General features: G+C 66.9%; 1 protein-coding gene across 1 annotated transcript in view; it reads right to left on the minus strand.

Annotated features, from left to right (window-relative positions):
• CLIP3 (CAP-Gly domain containing linker protein 3) overlaps window positions 1–20,403 on the minus strand; it is a gene marked incomplete at its 5' end in the record, with an annotated part of 43,504 nt that extends 23,101 nt beyond the window's left edge. The window contains 4 exons of the mRNA XM_068999583.1: window positions 6,655–6,816; window positions 9,589–9,682; window positions 15,665–15,804; window positions 20,279–20,403. Coding sequence (XP_068855684.1) covers window positions 6,655–6,816; window positions 9,589–9,682; window positions 15,665–15,804; window positions 20,279–20,403 — 521 coding nt within the window. The remainder of the gene's footprint in view (window positions 1–6,654; window positions 6,817–9,588; window positions 9,683–15,664; window positions 15,805–20,278) is intronic.
• Between the last annotated feature and the right edge of the window lie 341 nt (window positions 20,404–20,744).

Genomic DNA, 20,744 nt, shown 5'->3' on the forward strand with positions numbered 1-20,744 from the left:
GGGCACCCCAAAACCAGGGGGCCGGCGTGGAGTGCGGGTGAGTTTTGGGGGGGGGTCAGTCCCGATTTTGGGGGGTCAGTCCTGGTTTGGGAGGGGTCAGTGCCGGTTTTGGGGGGGTCAGTTTCAGTTTTGGGGGGGTCAGTCCCGGTTTTGGGGGGTCAGTGCCGGTTTTGGGGGGTCAGTCCCGGTTTGGGAGGGGTCAGTCCCGGTTTGGGAGGGGTCAGTTTCGGTTTTGGGGGGTCAGTCCCAGATTTGGGGTGTCTCTGGCACTATGGGGGGGGGTCAGTCCCAATTTGGGGGGGGTCACTCCCGGTTTTGGGGGGGTCAGTTCCGATTTGGGGGCGTCATTCCCGGTTTTGGGGGGGTCAGTCCCGGTTTTGGGGGGTCAGTTCCGATTTGGGGGGTCAGTGCCGGTTTTGGGGGGGTCAGTGCCGGTTTGGGGGGGGTCAGTGCCGGTTTTGGGGGGTCAGTCCCGATTTGGGGGGGTCAGTCCCGATTTGGGGGGTCAGTCCCGGTTTTGGGGGGGTCAGTCCCGGTTTTGGGGACTCAATCCCAGATTTGGGGTGTCCCTGGCGCTATGGGGGGGTCAATCGCGGTTTGGGGGGGTCAGTTCCGATTTGGGGGGCTCAGTCCCGGTTTTGAGAGGTCAGTCCGGATTTGAGGGGGTCAGTCCCGATTTGGGGGGGGTCAGTCCGGATTTGGGGGGTCAGTCCCGATTTGGGGGGCTCAGTCCCGATTTGGGGGGGTCAGTCTCGATTTTGGGGTTCAGTCCCGATTTGGGGGCTCAGTCCCGGTTTGGGGGGGTCAGTCCCGGTTTGGGGGGGTCAGTGCCGATTTTGGGGCGCCCCCGGGCTCACCTCGGGGTGCGGCCGCCCGGAGCAGGGTGCGGATGAGCTCCGGGACATCGCGGGGGTTTTGGGGTGTCCCTGGCGCTATGGGGGGGTCAGTCCCGGATTTGGGGGGTCAGTCCCGATTTGGGGGGGTCAGTCCCGATTTTGGGGTGTCCCTGGCGCTATGGGGGGGTCAATCGCGGTTTGGGGGGTTCAGTCCCGATTTGGGGGCTCAGTCCCGGTTTTGAGGGCTCAGTCCCGATTTGGGGGGGTCAGTCCCGGTTTGGGTGGGTCAGTCCCAGTTTGGGGGGGTCAGTCCCGATTTGGGGGGGGGGTCAGTCCCGATTTGGGGGGGGTCAGTCCCGGTTTGGGGGGGTCAGTGCCGATTTTGGGGCGCCCCCGGGCTCACCTCAGGGCGCGGCTGCCCGGAGCAGGGTGCGGATGAGCTCGGGGGCATCGCGGGGGTTTTGGGGTGTCCCTGGTGCTATCGGGGGGTTCAGTCCCGATTTGGGGGCTCAGTCCCGGTTTTGAGGGGTCAGTCCCGGTTTGGGGGGGTCAGTCCCGATTTTGGGGTGCCTCCGGCCTCACCTCGGGGCGCGGCCACCCGGAGCAGGGTGCGGATGAGCTCGGGGACATCGCGGGGGTTTTGGGGGGTCCCTGGCGCTATGGGGGGGTCAGTCCCGGTTTGGGGGGCTCAGTCCCGGTTTGGGGGGGTCAGTCCCGGTTTGGGGGGGTCAGTGCCGATTTTGGGGTGTCCCCGGGCTCACCTCGGGGCGCGGCCGCCCGGAGCAGGGTGCGGATGAGCTCGGGGACATCGCGGGGGTTTTGGGGTGTCCCTGGCGCTATCGGGGGGTCAGTCCCGGATTTGGGGGGTCAGTCTCGATTTGGGGGGGTCAGTCCCGGTTTGGGGGGGTCAATCCCGATTTTGGGGCGCCCCCGGGCTCACCTCGGGGCGCGGCCGCCCGGAGCAGGGTGCGGATGAGCTCGGGGACATCGTGGGGGTTTTGGGGTGTCCCTGGCGCTATGGGGGGGTCAGTCCCGATCTGGGGGGGTCAGTCCCGGTTTGGGGGGGTCAGTCCCGATTTTGGGGTGTCCCTGGCGCTATGGGGGGTCAATCGCGGTTTGGGGGGTTCAGTCCCGATTTGGGGGCTCAGTCCCGGTTTTGAGGGCTCAGTCCCGATTTGGGGGGGTCAGTCCCGGTTTGGGGGGGTCAGTCCCAGTTTGGGGGGGTCAGTCCCGATTTGGGGGGGGTCAGTCCCGGTTTGGGGGGGTCAGTGCCGATTTTGGGGCGCCCCCGGGCTCACCTCAGGGCGCGGCTGCCCGGAGCAGGGTGCGGATGAGCTCGGGGGCATCGCGGGGGTTTTGGGGTGTCCCTGGTGCTATCGGGGGGTTCAGTCCCGATTTGGGGGCTCAGTCCCGGTTTTGAGGGGTCAGTCCCGGTTTGGGGGGGTCAGTCCCGATTTTGGGGTGCCTCCGGCCTCACCTCGGGGCGCGGCCACCCGGAGCAGGGTGCGGATGAGCTCGGGGACATCGCGGGGGTTTTGGGGGGTCCCTGGCGCTATGGGGGGGTCAGTCCCGGTTTGGGGGGCTCAGTCCCGGTTTGGGGGGGTCAGTCCCGGTTTGGGGGGGTCAGTGCCGATTTTGGGGTGTCCCCGGGCTCACCTCGGGGCGCGGCCGCCCGGAGCAGGGTGCGGATGAGCTCGGGGACATCGCGGGGGTTTTGGGGTGTCCCTGGCGCTATCGGGGGGTCAGTCCCGGATTTGGGGGGTCAGTCTCGATTTGGGGGGGTCAGTCCCGGTTTGGGGGGGTCAATCCCGATTTTGGGGCGCCCCCGGGCTCACCTCGGGGCGCGGCCGCCCGGAGCAGGGTGCGGATGAGCTCGGGGACATCGTGGGGGTTTTGGGGTGTCCCTGGCGCTATGGGGGGGTCAGTCCCGATCTGGGGGGGTCAGTCCCGGTTTGGGGGGGTCAGTCCCGATTTTGGGGTGTCCCTGGCGCTATGGGGGGTCAATCGCGGTTTGGGGGGTTCAGTCCCGATTTGGGGGCTCAGTCCCGGTTTTGAGGGCTCAGTCCCGATTTGGGGGGGTCAGTCCCGGTTTGGGGGGGTCAGTCCCAGTTTGGGGGGGTCAGTCCCGATTTGGGGGGGGTCAGTCCCGGTTTGGGGGGGTCAGTGCCGATTTTGGGGCGCCCCCGGGCTCACCTCGGGGCGCGGCCGCCCGGAGCAGGGTGCGGATGAGCTCGGGGGCATCGCGGGGGTTTTGGGGTGTCCCTGGTGCTATCGGGGGGTTCAGTCCCGATTTGGGGGCTCAGTCCCGGTTTTGAGGGGTCAGTCCCGGTTTGGGGGGGTCAGTCCCGATTTTGGGGCGCCCCCGGGCTCACCTCGGGGCGCGGCCGCCCGGAGCAGGGTGCGGATGAGCTCGGGGACATCGCGGGGGTTTTGGGGTGTCCCTGGCGCTATGGGGGGGTCAGTCCCGGATTTGGGGGGGGGTCAGTCCCGGTTTGGGGGGGTCAGTCCCGATTTGGGGGGGTCAGTCCTGATTTTGGGGTGTCCCTGGCGCTATGGGGGGGTCAGTCCCGATTTGGGGGGTCAGTCCCGGTTTTGAGGGGTCAGTCCCGGTTTGGGGGGGTCAGTCCCGGTTTGGGGGGGTCAGTCCCAGTTTGGGGGGGTCAGTCCCGATTTGGGGGGGGGGTCAGTCCCGATTTGGGGGGGGTCAGTCCCGGTTTGGGGGGGTCAGTGCCGATTTTGGGGCGCCCCCGGGCTCACCTCGGGGCGCGGCCGCCCGGAGCAGGGTGCGGATGAGCTCCGGGACATCGCGGGGGTTTTGGGGTGTCCCTGGCGCTATCGGGGGGTCAGTCCCGGTTTGGGGGTTCAGCCCCAGTTTGGGGGGTTCAACCCCGGTTTGGGGGGTCAGTCTCGGTTTTGAGGGGGTCAGTCTCGGTTTTGGGGTGTCCCTGGCGCTATGGGGGGGTCAGTCCCGATCTGGGGGGGTCAGTCCCGGTTTGGGGGGGTCAGTCCCGATTTTGGGGTGTCCCTGGCGCTATGGGGGGGTCAATCGCGGTTTGGAGGGTTCAGTCCCGATTTGGGGGCTCAGTCCCGGTTTTGAGGGCTCAGTCCCGATTTGGGGGGGTCAGTCCCGGTTTGGGGGGGTCAGTGCCGATTTTGGGGTGTCCCTGGCGCTATGGGGGGGTCAGTCCCGGATTTGGGGGGTCAGTCTCGATTTGGGGGGGTCAGTCCCGATTTTGGGGTGTCCCTGGCGCTATGGGGGGTCAATCGCGGTTTGGGGGGTTCAGTTCCGATTTGGGGGCTCAGTCCCGATTTGGGGGGTCAGTCCCGGTTTGGGGGGGTCAGTCCCGATTTTGGGGTGCCTCCGGCCTCACCTCGGGGTGCGGCCGCCCGTAGCAGGGTGCGGATGAGCTCGGGGACATCGCGGGGGTTTTGGGGTGTCCCTGGCGCTATGGGGGGGTCAGTCCCGGTTTGGGGGGCTCAGTCCCGATTTGGGGGGGTCAGTCCCGATTTTGGGGTGTCCCCGGCCTCACCTCGGGGCGCGGCCACCCGGAGCAGGGTGCGGATGAGCTCGGGGACATCGCGGGAGTTTTGGGGTGTCCCTGGCGCTATCGGGGGGTCAGTGCCGATTTGGGGGGTCAGTCTCGATTTGGGGGGTCAGTCCCGGTTTGGGGGGGTCAGTCCCGATTTTGGGGTGTCCCCGGGCTCACCTCGGGGCGCGGCCGCCCGGAGCAGGGTGCGGATGAGCTCGGGGACATCGCGGGGGTTTTGGGGTGTCCCTGGCGCTATGGGGGGGTCAGTTCCGATTTGGGGGGGTCAGTCCCGATTTGGGGGGGTCAGTCTCGGTTTTGGGGGGGTCAGTCCCGATTTTGGGGCGCCCCCGGGCTCACCTCGGGGCGCGGCCGCCCGGAGCAGGGTGCGGATGAGCTCGGGGACATCGCGGGGGTTTTGGGGTGTCCCTGGCGCTATGGGGGGGTCAGTCCCGATCTGGGGGGGTCAGTCCCGGTTTTGAGGGGTCAGTCCTGGTTTGGGGGGATCAGTCCCGGTTTGGGGGGGTCAGTCTCGATTTTGGGGGGTCAGTCCCGGTTTGGGGGTGTCCCTGGCGCTATGGGGGGGTCAGTCCCGGTTTGGGGGTGGGGTCAGTCCCGGTTTGGAGGGGTCAGTCCCGGTTTGGGGGGATCAGTCCCGGTTTGGGGGGGTCAGTCTCGATTTTGGGGGGTCAGTCCCGATTTGGGGGGTCAGTCCCGGTTTGGGGGGGTCAGTCCCGATTTTGGGGTGTCCCCGGCCTCACCTCGGGGCGCGGCCGCCCGGAGCAGGGTGCGGATGAGCTCGGGGACATCGCGGGGGTTTTGGGGTGTCCCTGGCGCTATCGGGGGGGTCAGTCCCGATTTGGGGGGGTCAGTCCCGATTTGGGGGGGTCAGTCCCGATTTTGGGGTGTCCCTGGCTCTATGGGGGGTCAATCGCGGTTTGGGGGGTTCAGTCCCGATTTGGGGGCTCAGTCCCGGTTTTGAGGGCTCAGTCCCGATTTGGGGGGGTCAGTCCCGGTTTGGGGGGGTCAGTGCCGATTTTGGGGTGTCCCTGGCGCTATGGGGGGGTCAGTCCCGGATTTGGGGGGTCAGTCTCGATTTGGGGGGGTCAGTCCCGATTTTGGGGTGTCCCTGGCGCTATGGGGGGTCAATCGCGGTTTGGGGGGTTCAGTCCCGATTTGGGGGCTCAGTCCCGGTTTTGAGGGCTCAGTCCCGGTTTGGGGGGGTCAGTCCCGGTTTGGGGGGGTCAATCCCGATTTTGGGGCGCCCCCGGCCTCACCTCGGGGTGCGGCCGCCCGGAGCAGGGTGCGGATGAGCTCGGGGACATCGCGGGGGTTTTGGGGGGTCCCTGGTGCTATCGGGGGGTCAGTCCCGGATTTGGGGGGTCAGTCTCGATTTGGGGGGGTCAGTCCCGGTTTGGGGGGGTCAATCCCGATTTTGGGGCGCCCCCCGGCCTCACCTCGGGGTGCGGCCGCCCGGAGCAGGGTGCGGATGAGCTCGGGGACATCGCGGGGGTTTTGGGGTGTCCCTGGCGCTATGGGGGGGGGTCAGTCCCGGATTTGGGGGGCTCAGTCCCGATTTGGGGGGGTCAATCCCGGTTTGGGGGGGTCAGTGCCGATTTTGGGGCGCCCCCGGGCTCACCTCGGGGCGCGGCCGCCCGGAGCAGGGTGCGGATGAGCTCGGGGACATCGTGGGGGTTTTGGGGTGTCCCTGGCGCTATGGGGGGGTCAGTCCCGATCTGGGGGGGTCAGTCCCGGTTTGGGGGGGTCAGTCCCGATTTTGGGGTGTCCCTGGCTCTATGGGGGGTCAATCGCGGTTTGGGGGGTTCAGTCCCGATTTGGGGGCTCAGTCCCGGTTTTGAGGGCTCAGTCCCGATTTGGGGGGGTCAGTCCCGGTTTGGGGGGTCAGTGCCGATTTTGGGGTGTCCCTGGCGCTATGGGGGGGTCAGTCCCGGATTTGGGGGGTCAGTCTCGATTTGGGGGGGTCAGTCCCGATTTTGGGGTGTCCCTGGCGCTATGGGGGGTCAATCGCGGTTTGGGGGGTTCAGTTCCGATTTGGGGGCTCAGTCCCGATTTGGGGGGTCAGTCCCGGTTTGGGGGGGTCAGTCCCAGTTTGGGGGGGTCAGTCCCGATTTTGGGGTGCCTCCGGCCTCACCTCGGGGTGCGGCCGCCCGTAGCAGGGTGCGGATGAGCTCGGGGACATCGTGGGGGTTTTGGGGTGTCCCTGGCGCTATGGGGGGGTCAGTCCCGGTTTGGGGGGGTCAGTGCCGATTTTGGGGCGCCCCCGGGCTCACCTCGGGGCGCGGCCGCCCGGAGCAGGGTGCGGATGAGCTCGGGGACGTCGAAGTAGGCGGCGTAGTGCAGCGCGTTCATGTGCGTCCAGCGGCTGCGCAGCCCCGCGTCCCCGCCCAGCGCCAGCAGCCGCGTGGACAGACGGACAGCGGCCGCAGGGTCACCTGGAGGGACATGTGGGGACACCCTGAGTGAGGATGGGGATACGGACACCCCGTCTGGACAGACGGACAGCGGCCGCGGGGTCACCTGGGGGGGACAGGGGACACCCTGAGTGGGGACAGGGACACGGACACCCCGCCTGGACAGACGGACAGCGGCCGCGGGGTCACCTGGGGGGGACAGGGGACACCATGAGTGGGGATGGGGATACGGACACCCCGTCTGGACAGACGGACAGCGGCCGCGGGGTCACCTGGAGGGGGACAGGGGACACCCTGAGTGGGGACAGGGACATGGACACCCCGTCTGGACAGACGGACAGCGGCCATGGGGTCACCTATGGGGACAGGGGACACCCTGAGTGGGGACAGGGACACGGACACCCCGTCTGGACAGACGGACAGCGGCCATGGGGTCACCTGGAGGGGGACAGGGGACACCCTGAGTGGGGATAGGGACACGGACACCCCGCCCGGACAGACGGACAGCGGCCATGGGGTCACCTGGAGGGGGACAGGGGACACCCTGAGTGGGGATGGGGATACGGACACCCCGTCTGGACAGACGGACAGCGGCCGCGGGGTCACCTATGGGGACATGTGGGGACACCCTGAGTGGGGATAGGGACACGGACACCCCGCCCGGACAGACGGACAGCGGCCGCGGGGTCGCCTATGGGGGACAGGGGACACCCTGAGTGGGGATAGGGACACGGACACCCCGTCCAGACAGACGGACAGCGGCCGCGGGGTCACCTGGGGGGGGACAGGGGACACCCTGAGTGGGGACAGGGACACGGACACCCCGCCCGGACAGACGGACAGCCGCCGCGGGGTCACCTATGGGGACAGGGGACACCCTGAGTGGGGATGGGGACACGGACACCCCATCCGGACAGACGGACAGCGGCCGCGGGGTCACCTGGAGGGATGTGGGGACACCCTGAGTGGGGACGGGGACAGGGACACCCCGCCTGGACAGACGGACAGCGGCCGCAGGGTCGCCTATGGGGGACAGGGGACACCCTGAGTGGGGATGGGGATACGGACACCCCGCCCGGACAGACGGACAGCGGCCGCGGGGTCACCTGGAGGGACATGTGGGGACACCCTGAGTGGGGACGGGGACACGGACACCCCGTCCGGACAGACGGACAGCGGCCGCGGGGTCACCTGGAGGGATGTGGGGACACCCTGAGTGAGGACGGGGACACGGACACCCCGTCTGGACAGACGGACAGCGGCCATGGGGTCACCTGGAGGGGGACAGGGGACACCCTGAGTGGGGATGGGGATACGGACACCCCGTCTGGACAGACGGACAGCGGCCGCGGGGTCACCTATGGGGACATGTGGGGACACCCTGAGTGGGGATAGGGACACGGACACCCCGCCCGGACAGACGGACAGCGGCCGCGGGGTCACCTATGGGGACATGTGGGGACACCCTGAGTGGGGATGGGGACACGGACACCCCACCCGGACAGACGGACAGCGGCCGCGGGGTCACCTGGGGGGGACAGGGGACACCCTGAGTGGGGACAGGGACATGGACACCCCATCCGGACAGACGGACAGCGGCCATGGGGTCACCTATGGGGACAGGGGACACCCTGAGTGGGGACAGGGACACGGACACCCCGCCCGGACAGACGGACAGCGGCCGCAGGGTCACCTATGGGGACATGTGGGGACATGTGGGGCCATAGGAATGGTGGGAATGGGGACACTTTGGGGACACTTTAGGGACACCCTGGGGACACTTCGGGGACACTTTAGGGACACTTTGGGGACACTCCAGGGACACTTTGGGGATACCTTGGGGACCCTTTGGGGACACTTCGAGGACACCCTGGGGACACTGTGGGGACACTTTGGGGACACTCCAGGGACACTTTGGGGACCCTTTGGGGACCCTTTGGGGACCCTTCGGGGACACTTTAGGGACACCCTGGGGACACTTTGGGGACACTCCAGGGACACTTTGGGGACACCCTGGAGACACTTTGGGGACACTTCGGGGACACTTTGGGGATACCTTGGGGACCCTTTGGGGACACTTTGGGGACACTTTGAGGACACCCTGGGGACACTGTGGGGACACTTTGGGGACACTCCAGGGACACTCTGGGGACCCTTTGGGGACCCTTCGGGGACACCCTGGGGACACCCTGGGGACCCTTTGGGGACACTCCGGGGACACTCCGGGGACACTTTGGGGACACCCTGGGGACACTTTGGGGGCACTTGGGGGACACCGTGGGGACACTTCGGGGACACTTTGGGGACCCTTTGGGGACCCTTTGGGGACACCCTGGGGACACTTTGAGGACACCTTGGGGACCCTTTGGGGACACCCTGGGGACACTTTGAGGACACCTTGGGGACACTTTGGGGACACCCTGGGGACCCTTTGGGGGCACCCTGGAGACACTGTGGGGATACTCTGGGGACACTTTGGGGACACTCTGGGGACCCTTTGGGGACACTCCGGGGACACTTTGGGGATACCCTGGGGACACTTTGGGGACACTTTGGGGACACTCCAGGGACACTTTGGGGACACCCTGGGGACCCTTCGGGGACACTTTGGGGACACTTCGGGGACACCCTGGGGACACCCTGGGGACCCTTTGGGGACACTCCGGGGACACCCTGGGGACCCTTTGGGGACACTCCGGGGACACCCTGGGGACCCTTTGGGGACACTTCGAGGACACCTTGGGGACACCCTGGGGACACCCTGCGGACACTGTGGGTGTCCCCGTCACCCACCCACGCCGTGGGCGCCGGCCTTGCAGGCGTAGTGCAGCAGGGTCATGTCCGTCAGTCCGTCCCGGTCGTCCACGTGGCACCCGCGGCGCAGGATCTGCCCGGGGACAGCGGGGACATCCCAGTGCCACCAGGGACACCGGGGACATTCCAGGGACACCCCAGTGACCCCCCAGTGACACCCAGGGACATCCCAGTGACACCAGGGACACCTCAGTGACCCCCCAGTGCCACCAGTGCCACCAGGGACAGCTCAGTGACACCCCAGGAACACCAGGGACATCCCAGTGACACCAGGGACACCCCAGTGCCAGCCCAGTGCCACCGGGGACAGCCCAGTGACCCCCCAGGGACACCCCAGGGACACCCCAGTGCCACCAGGGACATCCCAGTGACCCCCCAGTGACCCCCCAGTGCCACCCCAGTGACACCAGGGACACCCCAGTGACCCTCCAGTGCCACCCCAGTGCCACCCCAGTGACACCAGGGACACCCCAGTGACACCCCAGGAACACCAGGGACATCCCAGTGACACCAGGGACACCCCAGTGACCCCCCAGTGACCCCCCAGTGACACCCAGGGACATCCCAGTGACACCAGGGACACCTCAGTGACCCCCCAGTGCCACCAGGGACACCCCAGGGACACCCCAGTGACACCCCAGGAACACCAGGGACATCCCAGTGACACCAGGGACACCCCAGTGCCACCCCAGTGCCACCGGGGACACCCCAGTGACACCAGGGACACCCCAGGGACACCCCAGTGACACCCCAGTGACATCGGGGACAGCCCAGTGCCACCACAGTGCCACCGGGGACATCCCAGTGACACCCCAGTGCCACCCCAGTGACACCCCAGTGCCACCGGGGACATCCCAGGGACACCCCAGGGACATCCCAGTGACACCCCAGTGACACCCCAGTGCCACCGGGGACACCCCAGGGACCCCCAGTGCCACCCCAGTGCCACCGGGGACACCCCAGGGACACCCCAGTGCCACCCCAGTGCCACCAGGGACATCCCAGTGACCCCCCAGTGACCCCCCAGTGCCACCCCAGTGCCACCCCAGTGACACCAGGGACATCCCAGTGACCCCCCAGTGCCACCAGGGACACCCCAGGGACACCCAGGACCCCCCAAACCTCCTCAGGATCCCCCCAAACCCCCTCAGGATCCCCCCAGGACCCTTCCCTGCCTTTCCCACCCACCCAGGACTCCCCCAAATCCCCTCACGATCCCCCCAAACCCCCTCAGGACCCCCCCAAACCCCCTCAGGACTCCCCCAAACCCCCTCACGATCCCCCCAAACCCCCTCAGGACTCCCCCAAACCCCCTCGGGATTCCCCCAAACCCCCTCACGATCCCCCCCAAACCCCCTCAGGATCCCCCCAGGACCCTTCCCTGCCCTTCCCACACACCCAGGACCCCCCAAACCCCCTCAGGACTCCCCCAAACCCCCTCAGGACTCCCCCCAAATCCCCTCAGGACTCCCCCAAACCCCCTCACGATCCCCCCAAACCCCCTCAGGATCCCCCAAACCCCCTCAGGACCCCCCCAAACCCCCTCACGATCCCCCCAAAACCCCCTCAGGATCCCCCCAGGATCCTCCCCTACCTTTCCCACCCTCCCAGGACTCCCCCAAATCCTCTCAGGATCCCCCAAAACCTCCTCAGGATCCCCCCATGGTCCTCCCCTACCCTTCCCACCCACCCAGGACCCCCCAAACCCCATCAGGACCCCCCCAAACCCCCTCAAGACCCCCCCCAAACCCCCTCAGGATCCCCCAAATCCCCCTCAGGACCCTCCCAGGATCCTCCCCTGCTTTTCCCACCCACCCAGGACCCCCCAAATCCCCTCAGGACTCCCCCAAACCCCCTCAGGATCCCCCAAACCCCCTCAGGATCCCCCCATGGTCCTCCCCTGCCTTTCCCACCCACCCAGAACTCCCCCAAATCCCCTCAGGATCCCCCCAGGATCCTCCCCTGCCCTTCCCACCCACCCAGAACTCCCCCAAACCCTCTCACGATCCCCCCAAACCCCCTCAGGACTCCCCCAAACCCCTTCAGGACCCCCCCAAACCCCCTCAGGATCCCCCAAACCCCCTCACGATCCCCCAAACCCCCTCAGGATTCCCCCAAACCCCCTCAGGATCCCCCAAACCCCCTCACGATCCCCCCAAACCCCCTCAGGATCCCCCAAACCCCCTCAGGATTCCCCCAAACCCCCTCAGGACTCCCCCAAACCCCCTCACGATCCCCCCAAAACCCCCTCAGGATCCCCCCAGGACCCTTCCCTGCCTTTCCCACCCACCCAGGACTCCCCCAAATCCCCTCACGATCCCCCCAAACCCCCTCAGGATCCCCCAAACCCCCTCAGGATCCCCCAAATCCCCTCAGGATCCCCCCAAACCCCCTCAGGATCCCCCAAAACCTCCTCAGGATCCCCCCATGGTCCTCCCCTACCCTTCCCACCCACCCAGGACCCCCCAAACCCCATCAGGACCCCCCCAAACCCCCTCAAGACCCCCCCCAAACCCCCTCAGGATCCCCCAAATCCCCCTCAGGACCCTCCCAGGATCCTCCCCTGCCTTTCCCACCCACCCAGGACCCCCCAAACCCCCTCAGGACCCCCCCAAACCCCCTCAGGATTCCCCCAAACCCCCTCACGATCCCCCCAAATCCCCTCAGGATCCCCCCAGGATCCTCCCCTGCCCTTCCCACCCACCCAGAACTCCCCCAAACCCCCTCAGGATCCCCCCAAACCCCCTCAGGATTCCCCCAAACCCCCTCAGGACTCCCCCAAACCCCCTCACGATCCCCCCAAAACCCCCTCAGGATCCCCCCAGGATCCTCCCCTGCCCTTCCCACCCATCCAGGACCCCCCCAAATCCTCTCAGGATCCCCCAAAACCTCCTCAGGATCCCCCCATGGTCCTCCCCTACCCTTCCCACCCACCCAGGACCCCCCAAACCCCATCAGGACCCCCCCAAACCCCCTCAAGACCCCCCCCAAACCCCCTCAGGATCCCCCAAATCCCCCTCAGGACCCACCCAGGATCCTCCCCTGCCTTTCCCACCCACCCAGGACCCCCCAAACCCCCTCAGGACCCCCCCAAACCCCCTCAGGATTCCCCCAAACCCCCTCACGATCCCCCAAAACCCCCTCAGGATCCCCCCAAACCCCCTCAGGATTCCCCCAAACCCCCTCACGATCCCCCCAAACCCCCTCAGGACCCCCCCAAACCCCCTCAGGATCCCCCAAACCCCCTCAGGATTCCCCCAGGACCCTTCCCTGCCTTTCCCACCCACCCAGGACTCCCCCAAATCCCCTCAGGATCCCCCAGGATCCTCCCCTGCCCTTCCCACCCACCCAGAACTCCCCCAAACCCCCTCACGATCCCCCCAAACCCCCTCAGGATCCCCCAAACCCCCTCACGATCCCCCCAAAACCCCCTCAGGATCCCCCCAGGATCCTCCCCTGCCCTTCCCACCCATCCAGGACCCCCCCAAATCCCCTCAGGATCCCCCAAAACCTCCTCAGGATCCCCCCATGGTCCTCCCCTACCCTTCCCACCCACCCAGGACCCCCCAAACCCCATCAGGACCCCCCCAAACCCCCTCAAGACCCCCCCCAAACCCCCTCAGGATCCCCCAAATCCCCCTCAGGACCCTCCCAGGATCCTCCCCTGCCTTTCCCACCCACCCAGGACCCCCCAAACCCCCTCAGGACCCCCCCAAATCCCCTCAGGACTCCCCCAAACCCCCTCAGGATTCCCCCAAACCCCCTCAGGATCCCCCCAAACCCCCTCAGGACCCCCCCAAATCCCCTCAGGACTCCCCCAAACCCCCTCAGGACCCCCCCAAACCCCCTCAGGACTCCCCCAAATCCCCTCAGGATCCCCCCAGGATCCTCCCCTGCCCTTCCCACCCACCCAGAACTCCCCCAAACCCCCTCACGATCCCCCCAAACCCCCTCAGGATCCCCCAAACCCCCTCAGGATCCCCCAAATCCCCCTCAGGACCCTCCCAGGATCCTCCCCTGCCTTTCCCACCCACCCAGGACCCCCCAAACGCCCTCAGGACCCCCCCAAACCCCCTCAGGATCCCCCAAACCCCCTCAGGATTCCCCCAAACCCCTCACGATCCCCCCAAACCCCCTCAGGACCCCCCCAAACCCCCTCACGATCCCCCCAAATCCCCTCAGGATCCCCCAAACCCCCTCAGGACTCCCCAAATTCCCCTCAGGATCCCCTCAGGATCCTCCCCTGCCCTTCCCACCCACCCAGGACCCCCCAAACCTCCTCAGGATCCCCCAAAACCCCCTCAGGATCCCCCCATGGTCCTCCCCTGCCTTTCCCACCCACCCAGGACTCCCCCAAATTCCCTCCGGACTCCCCGAAACCCCGTCAGGACCCTCCCAAATCCCCTCAGGACCCCTCCAAACCCCCCCAGGACTCCCCCAAACCCCCTCAGGACTCCCCCAAACCCCCTCACGATCCCCCCAAACCCCCTCACGATCCCCCCAGGACCCTTCCCTGCCTTTCCCACCCACCCAGGACTCCCCAAATCCCCTCAGGACTCCCCCAAACCCCCTCACGATCCCCCCAAACCCCCTCAGGACCCCCCCCAAAACCCCCTCAAGACCCCCCCCAAACCCCCTCAGATTCCCCCAAACCCCCTCACGATCCCCCCAAACCCCCTCAGGATCCCCCAAACCCCCTCAGGACTCCCCCAAAGCCCCTCACGATCCCCCCAAACCCCCTCAGGATTCCCCCAAACCCCCTCACGATCCCCCCAAACCCCCTCACGATTCCCCCAAACCCCCTCAGGATCCCCCAAACCCCCTCAGGACTCCCCCAAACCCCCTCACGATCCCCCAAACCCCCTCACGATTCCCCCAAACCCCCTCAGGATTCCCCCAAACCCCCTCACGATCCCCCCAAACCCCCTCACGATCCCCCAAACCCCCTCAGGACTCCCCCAAACCCCCTCACGATCCCCCCAAACCCCCTCAGGACTCCCCCAAACCCCCTCATGATCCCCCCAAACCCCCTCAGGATCCCCCAAACCCCTTCAGGATTCCCCCAAACCCCCTCAGGACTCCCCCAAACCCCCTCAAGACCCCCCCCCAAACCCCCTCAGGATCCCCCCATGGTCCTCCCCTGCCTTTCCCACCCACCCAGGACTCCCCCAAATCCCCTCAGGATCCCCTCAGGATCCTCCCCTGCCCTTCCCCACCCACCCAGGACCCCCCCAAACCCCCTCAGGACCCCCCCAAACCCCCTCAGGACTCCCCCAAACCCCCTCATGATCCCCCCAAACCCCCTCACGATCCCCCCAAACCCCCTCAGGATCCCCCAAACCCCCTCAGGACTCCCCCAAACCCCCTCAAGACCCCCCCCAAACCCCCTCAGGATCCCCCCATGGTCCTCCCCTGCCTTTCCCACCCACCCAGGACTCCCCCAAATCCTCTGAGGATCCCCCCAAACCCCCTCAGGACTCCCCCAAACCCCCTCACGATCCCCCCAAACCCCCTCAGGATCCCCCAAACCCCTTCAGGATCCCCCCAGGACCCTTCCCTGCCCTTCCCACACACCCAGGACCCCCCCAAATCCCCTCAGGACCCCCCCAAACCCCCTCAGGACTCCCCCAAACCCCCTCACAATCCCCCCAAACCCCCTCAGGATCCCTCAAACCCCCTCAGGATTCCCCCAAACCCCCTCATGATCCCCCCAAACCCCCTCAGGACTCCCCCAAACCCCTTCAGGATTCCCCCAAACCCCCTCAGGACTCCCCCAAACCCCCTCAAGACCCCCCCCAAACCCCCTCACGATCCCCCCAAATCCCCTCAGGACCCTCCCAGGATCCTCCCCTGCCTTTCCCACCCACCCAGGACTCCCCCAAATCCTCTGAGGATCCCCCCAAACCCCCTCACGATCCCCCCAAACCCCCTCAGGATCCCCCAAACCCCCTCAGGATTCCCCCAAATCCCCTCAAGACCCCCCCCCAAACCCCCTCACGATCCCCCCAAACCCCCTCGGGACCCCCCCCGACCCCCAAACGCCCCCCGTGCCCACCTCGTTGCCGATGACATCGACGCTGTGCTGCACCTGCGGCACCCACTGGCGCAGGATGGCAAACAGCTGGGCCACCGTGGTCCGAGGGTCCAGCAGGATCTCCCGGCACGCGGCGTCGTTGGGGTCGAAGAAGGTGAAGGCTGCGGGGTGGGGGGCACCCCAAAAAACGCTCAGCCTCGGATTAGGCACCAGAGAAACCCCCACAAAGGACAGGGAGCACCCCAAGGGACAGGGACCACCCCCAAGGGGGACAGAGACCCCCCAAAGGACAGGGACCCCCCCAAGGGACAGGAACCCCCCCCAAGGGGGACAGAGACCCCCCCAAAGGACAGGGAGCACCCCAAGGGACAGGGACCACCCCAAAGGGACAGGGACCTCCCCAAAGGACAGAGACCCCACCCCAAGGGGGACAGGGACCCCCCCCAAAGGACAGGGACCCCCCCCAAGGGGGACAGAGACCCCCCCAAGGGGACAGAGACCCCCCCAAAGGACAAGGACCCCCCCAAAGGGGGACAGGGACCCCCCCCAACGGGGACAGAGACCCCCCCAAAGGACAGGGACCCCCTCAAGGGGGACAGAGACCCCCCAAAGGACAGGGACCCCCCCCAAAGGACAGGGACCCCCCCAAGGGGGACAGAGACCCCCCCAAAGGACAGGGACCCCCCCCAAAGAACAGGGACCCCCCCCCAAGGGACAGGGACCCCCCCCCCAAGGGACAGGAACCCCCCCAAGGGGGACAGGGACCACCCCAAAGGACAGGGACCCCCACCCCAAGGGACAGGGACCCCCCCCAAGGGGGACAGAGACCCCCCAAAGGACAGGGACCCCCACCCCAAGGGACAGGGACCCCCCCCAACGGGGACAGAGACCCCCCCAAAGGACAGGGACCCCCTCAAAGGACATGGACCCCCCCAAAGGACAGGGACCCCCCCAAGGGGGACAGAGACCCCCCCAAAGGACAGGGACCTCCCCAAAGGACAGGGACCCCCCCCAAGGGGGACAGAGACCCCCCCAAGGGGGACAGGGACCCCCCCAAAGGACAGGGAGCACCCCCGAGGGGGACAGAGACCCCCCCCAAAGAACAGGGACCCCCCCAAGGGGGACAGAGACCCCCCCAAAGGACAGGGAGCACCCCAAAGGACAGGGACCACCCCAAAGGGACAGGGACCTCCCCAAAGGGACAGGGACCCCCACCCCAAGGGGAACAGGGACCCCCCCAAAGGACAGGGACCCCCACCCCAAGGGGGACAGGGACCCCCCCCAAAGAACAGGGACCCCCCCAAGGGGGACAGGGACCACCCCAAAGGACAGGGACCCCCACCCCAAGGGACAGGGACCCCCCTAAAGGACAGGGAGCACCCCAAGGGGGACAGGGAGCACCCCAAAGGACAGGGACCCCCCCAAAGGACAGGGACCCCCCCCAAGGGGGACAGGGACCACCCCAAGGGGGACAGAGACGCCCCCAAAGGACAGGGACCCCCCCCCAAAGGACAGGGACCCCCCCCAAGGGGGACAGGGACCCCCCAAAGGACAGGGAGCACCCCAAAGGACAGGGACCCCCCCCCCACGGGGGACAGAGACCACCCCCAAAGGACAGGGACCCCCCCCAAGGGGAACAGGGACCCCCCCAAAGAACAGGGACCCCCCCAGGGGGACAGGGACCCCCCCAAAGAACAGGGACCCCCCCCAAGGGGGACAGAGACCCCCCCAAAGGACAGGGAGCACCCCAAGGGACAGGGACCCCCCCAAAGGACAGGGACCCCCCCCCAAGGGACAGGGACCCCCACCCAAGGGGAACAGGGACCCCCCCCAAGGGACAGGGACCCTCCCCCTCTCCACCCTGAGACATTTGGGGAAGTTTTTGGGGGGTCCCCATGGGGGTTTTGGGGGTCCCAAGAGGGGATTTGTGCCTTGGGGGGGGGTCGTTGGGGAGGGGGGGTCACACCCCCGCGATGCTCAGCCCTGAGACCCCTCCCAACATTTTTGGGGGGTCCCCATGGAGGATTTGGGGTCCCAAGAGGGGATTTGTGCCTTGGGGGGGGGGGTCGTGGTCACCTGGGGGGGGTCCCTGTGTCTGGGGTGGGGGGGTCGGGGGTTAAGCCCCCCGTTATTCAACCCCATATCGGCCACCTGAGACCCCCCCCCCTCAATTCCCTTCCAGGTGGTTTTTGGGGGGTTCCCTGTCCCTTGAGGGGGAGGGGAATCCCTTTTTGGGGGGGGTTCTCTGTCCCCTGGGGGGTTCCCTGTCCCTTGGGGGGTTTCCCTTTCCCTTTGGGGGGGTTTCCCTGTCCCTTTTTGGGGGGGAAGGGTCCCTTTTTGGGGGGGTTTCCCTGTCCCTTTTCAAGGGGGGAGGGGTCCCTTTTTGGGGGGGTTCCCTGTCCCTTTTCAAGAGGGGAGGGGTCCCTTTTTCGGGGGGGTTCCCCTGTCCCTTTTTGGGGGGGGAGGGGTCCCTTTTTGGGAGGGGAGGGGTCCCTTTTCGGGGGGTTTCCCTGTCCCTTTTTGGGGGGTTCCCTGTCCCTTTTCAGGGTGGTTCCCTGTCCCTTTTTGGGGGGGTTCCCTGTCCCTGGGGGGTTTCCCTGTCCCTTTTTGGGAGGGGAGGGGTCCCTTTTCGGGGGGTTTCCCTGTCCCTTTTTGGGAGGGGAGGGGTCCCTTTTTCAAGGGGTTCCTCTGTCCCTTTTTGGGAGGGGAGGGGTCCCTTTTCGGGGGGGTTCCCCTGTCCCTTTTTGGGGGGGGAGGGGTCCCTTTTTGGGAGGGGAGGGGTCCCTTTTCGGGGGGTTTCCCTGTCCCTTTTTGGGGGGTTCCCTGTCCCTTTTCAGGGGGGGGAGGGGTCCCTTTTCGGGGGGGTTCCCTGTCCCTGGGGGGGTTTCCCTGTCCCTTTTTGGAGGGGGATCCCTTTTCGGGGGGGGTTCCCTGTCCCTTTTTGGGGGGGGAGGGGTCCCTTTTTGGGGGGGTTTCCCTGTCCCTTTTCAAGGGGGGAGGGGTCCCTTTTTGGGGGGGTTCCCTGTCCCTTTTCAGGGAGTTTCCCTGTCCTTTTTTGGGAGGGGAGGGGTCCCTTTTTGGGGAGTTTCCCTGTCCCTTTTTTGGAGGGGGATCCCTTTTCGGGGGGTTTCCCTGTCCCTTTTCAAGGGGGGAGGGGTCCCTTTTTGGGGGGGGAGGGGTCCCTTTTCGGGGGGTTTCCCTGTCCCTTTTCAGGGGGGTTCCCTGTCCCTTTTTGGGGGGGGTCCGTGTCCCTGGGGGGTTTCCCTGTCCCTTTTTGGAGGGGGATCCCTTTTCGGGGGGGTTCCCTGTCCCTTTTTGGAGGGGTCCCTTTTCAGGGGGGTTCCCTGTCCCTTTTCGGGGGGGTTCCCTGTCCCTTTTCAAGAGGGGAGGGGCCCCTTTTTGGGAGGGGAGGGGTCCCTTTTTGGGGGGTTTCCCTGTCCCTTTTTGGGGGGTTTCCTGTCCCTTTTCAGGGGGTTTCCCTGTCCCTTTTTGGGGGGTTTCCTGTCCATTTTCAGGGGGGTTCCCTGTCCCTTTTTGGGGGGGTTCCCTGTCCCTGGGGGGTTCCCTGTCCCTTTTTGGGGGGGTTCCCTGTCCCTGGGGGGTTCCCTGTCCCTTTTTGGGGGGGTTCCCTGTCCCTGGGGGGTTTCCCTGTCCCTTTTTGGGGGGGGGAGGGGTCCCTTTTTGGGGGGGTTCCCTGTCCCTTTTTTGGAGGGGGAGGGGTCCCTTTTTGGGGGGGTTCCCTGTCCCTTTGGGGGGTTTCCCTGTCCCTTTTTGGGGGGGAGGGGTCCCTTTTCGGGGGGGTTCCCTGTCCCTTTCCCGGGGGGAAGGGTCCCTTTTCGGGGGGGTCCCTGTCCCTTTTTTGGGGGGAGGGGTCCCTTTTCAGGGGGGTTCCCTGTCCCTGGGGGGGTTTCCCTGTCCCTTTTTGGGGGGGGAAGGGTCCCTTTTTGGGGGGGTTCCCTGTCCCTGGGGGGTTTCCCTGTCCCTTTTTGGAGGGGTCCCTTTTTGGGGGGGGTTCCCTGTCCCTTTTTGGGGGGTTTCCCTGTCCCGTTTTTGGGGGGAGGGGTCCCTTTTCGGGGGCTTTCCCTGTCCATTTTCAGGGGGGTTCCCTGTCCCTTTTTAGGGGGGGAGGGGTCCCTTTTTGGGGGGGTTCCCTGTCCCTGGGTGGGTTTCCCTGTCCCTTTTTGGAGGGGGATCCCTTTTCGGGGGGGTTTCCCTGTCCCTTTTTGGGGGGGAAGGGTCCCTTTTTGGGGGGGTTTCCCTGTCCCTTTTCAAGGGGGGAGGGGTCCATTTTCGGGGGGGTCCCTGTCCCTTTTTAGGAGGGGAGGGGTCCCTTTTTGGGAGGGTTTCCCTGTCCCTTTTTGGGAGGGGAGGGGTCCCTTTTCGGGGGGTTTCCCTGTCCCTTTTCGGGGGGGTTCCCTGTCCCTTTCCCGGGGGGAGGAGGGGTCCCTTTTTTGGGGGGGGAGGGGTCCCTTTTTGGGAGGGGAGGGGTCCCTTTTCGGGGGGGTTCCCTGTCCCTTTTCGGGGGGCTTCCCTGTCCCTTTTTGGGGGGGTTCCCTGTCCCTTTTCGGGAGGGTTTCCCTGTCCCTTTCCCGGGGGGAGGAGGGGTCCCTTTTTTGGGGGGGGAGGGGGTCTCACCGTAGTCCTTGGGCAGGGGGGCGGGGGCCGCGGGATGAACCATCGGCTTCTTGCGCCGCTCCACCACCGGGCTGGGGGGGTCGGGGGGCGGCGTCCCCCCCGCCGGGGGGTCCCCCCCCGCGCTCCTTCGTCATGGCGAGGCCTGGGGGGGAGGATGGGGAGGGTTTGGGGGGGCTTGGGGGGGTTTGGGGGGGGGGGCTGGACCCTCCCCTCCCCCTCCACTACCTCGGCCTGCCGGGGGTACGGAGAGGAGGCAGCGGGATGGGGAGGGGGCACTGGGATGGGGAGGGGGCACCAGGATGGGGAGGGGGCACCGGGATGGGGAGGGGGCACTGGGATGGGGAGGGGGCACCGGGATGGGGAGGGGGCGTCGGGATGGGGAGGGGGCACCGGGATGGGGAGGGGGCACTGGGATGGGGAGGGGGCACCGGGATGGGGAGGGGGAGTCGGGATGGGGAGGGGGCGC

This window comes from Aphelocoma coerulescens, unplaced genomic scaffold, assembly GCF_041296385.1.
Source record: "Aphelocoma coerulescens isolate FSJ_1873_10779 unplaced genomic scaffold, UR_Acoe_1.0 HiC_scaffold_476, whole genome shotgun sequence".
NCBI classification, from domain to species: Eukaryota; Metazoa; Chordata; class Aves; order Passeriformes; family Corvidae; genus Aphelocoma; species Aphelocoma coerulescens.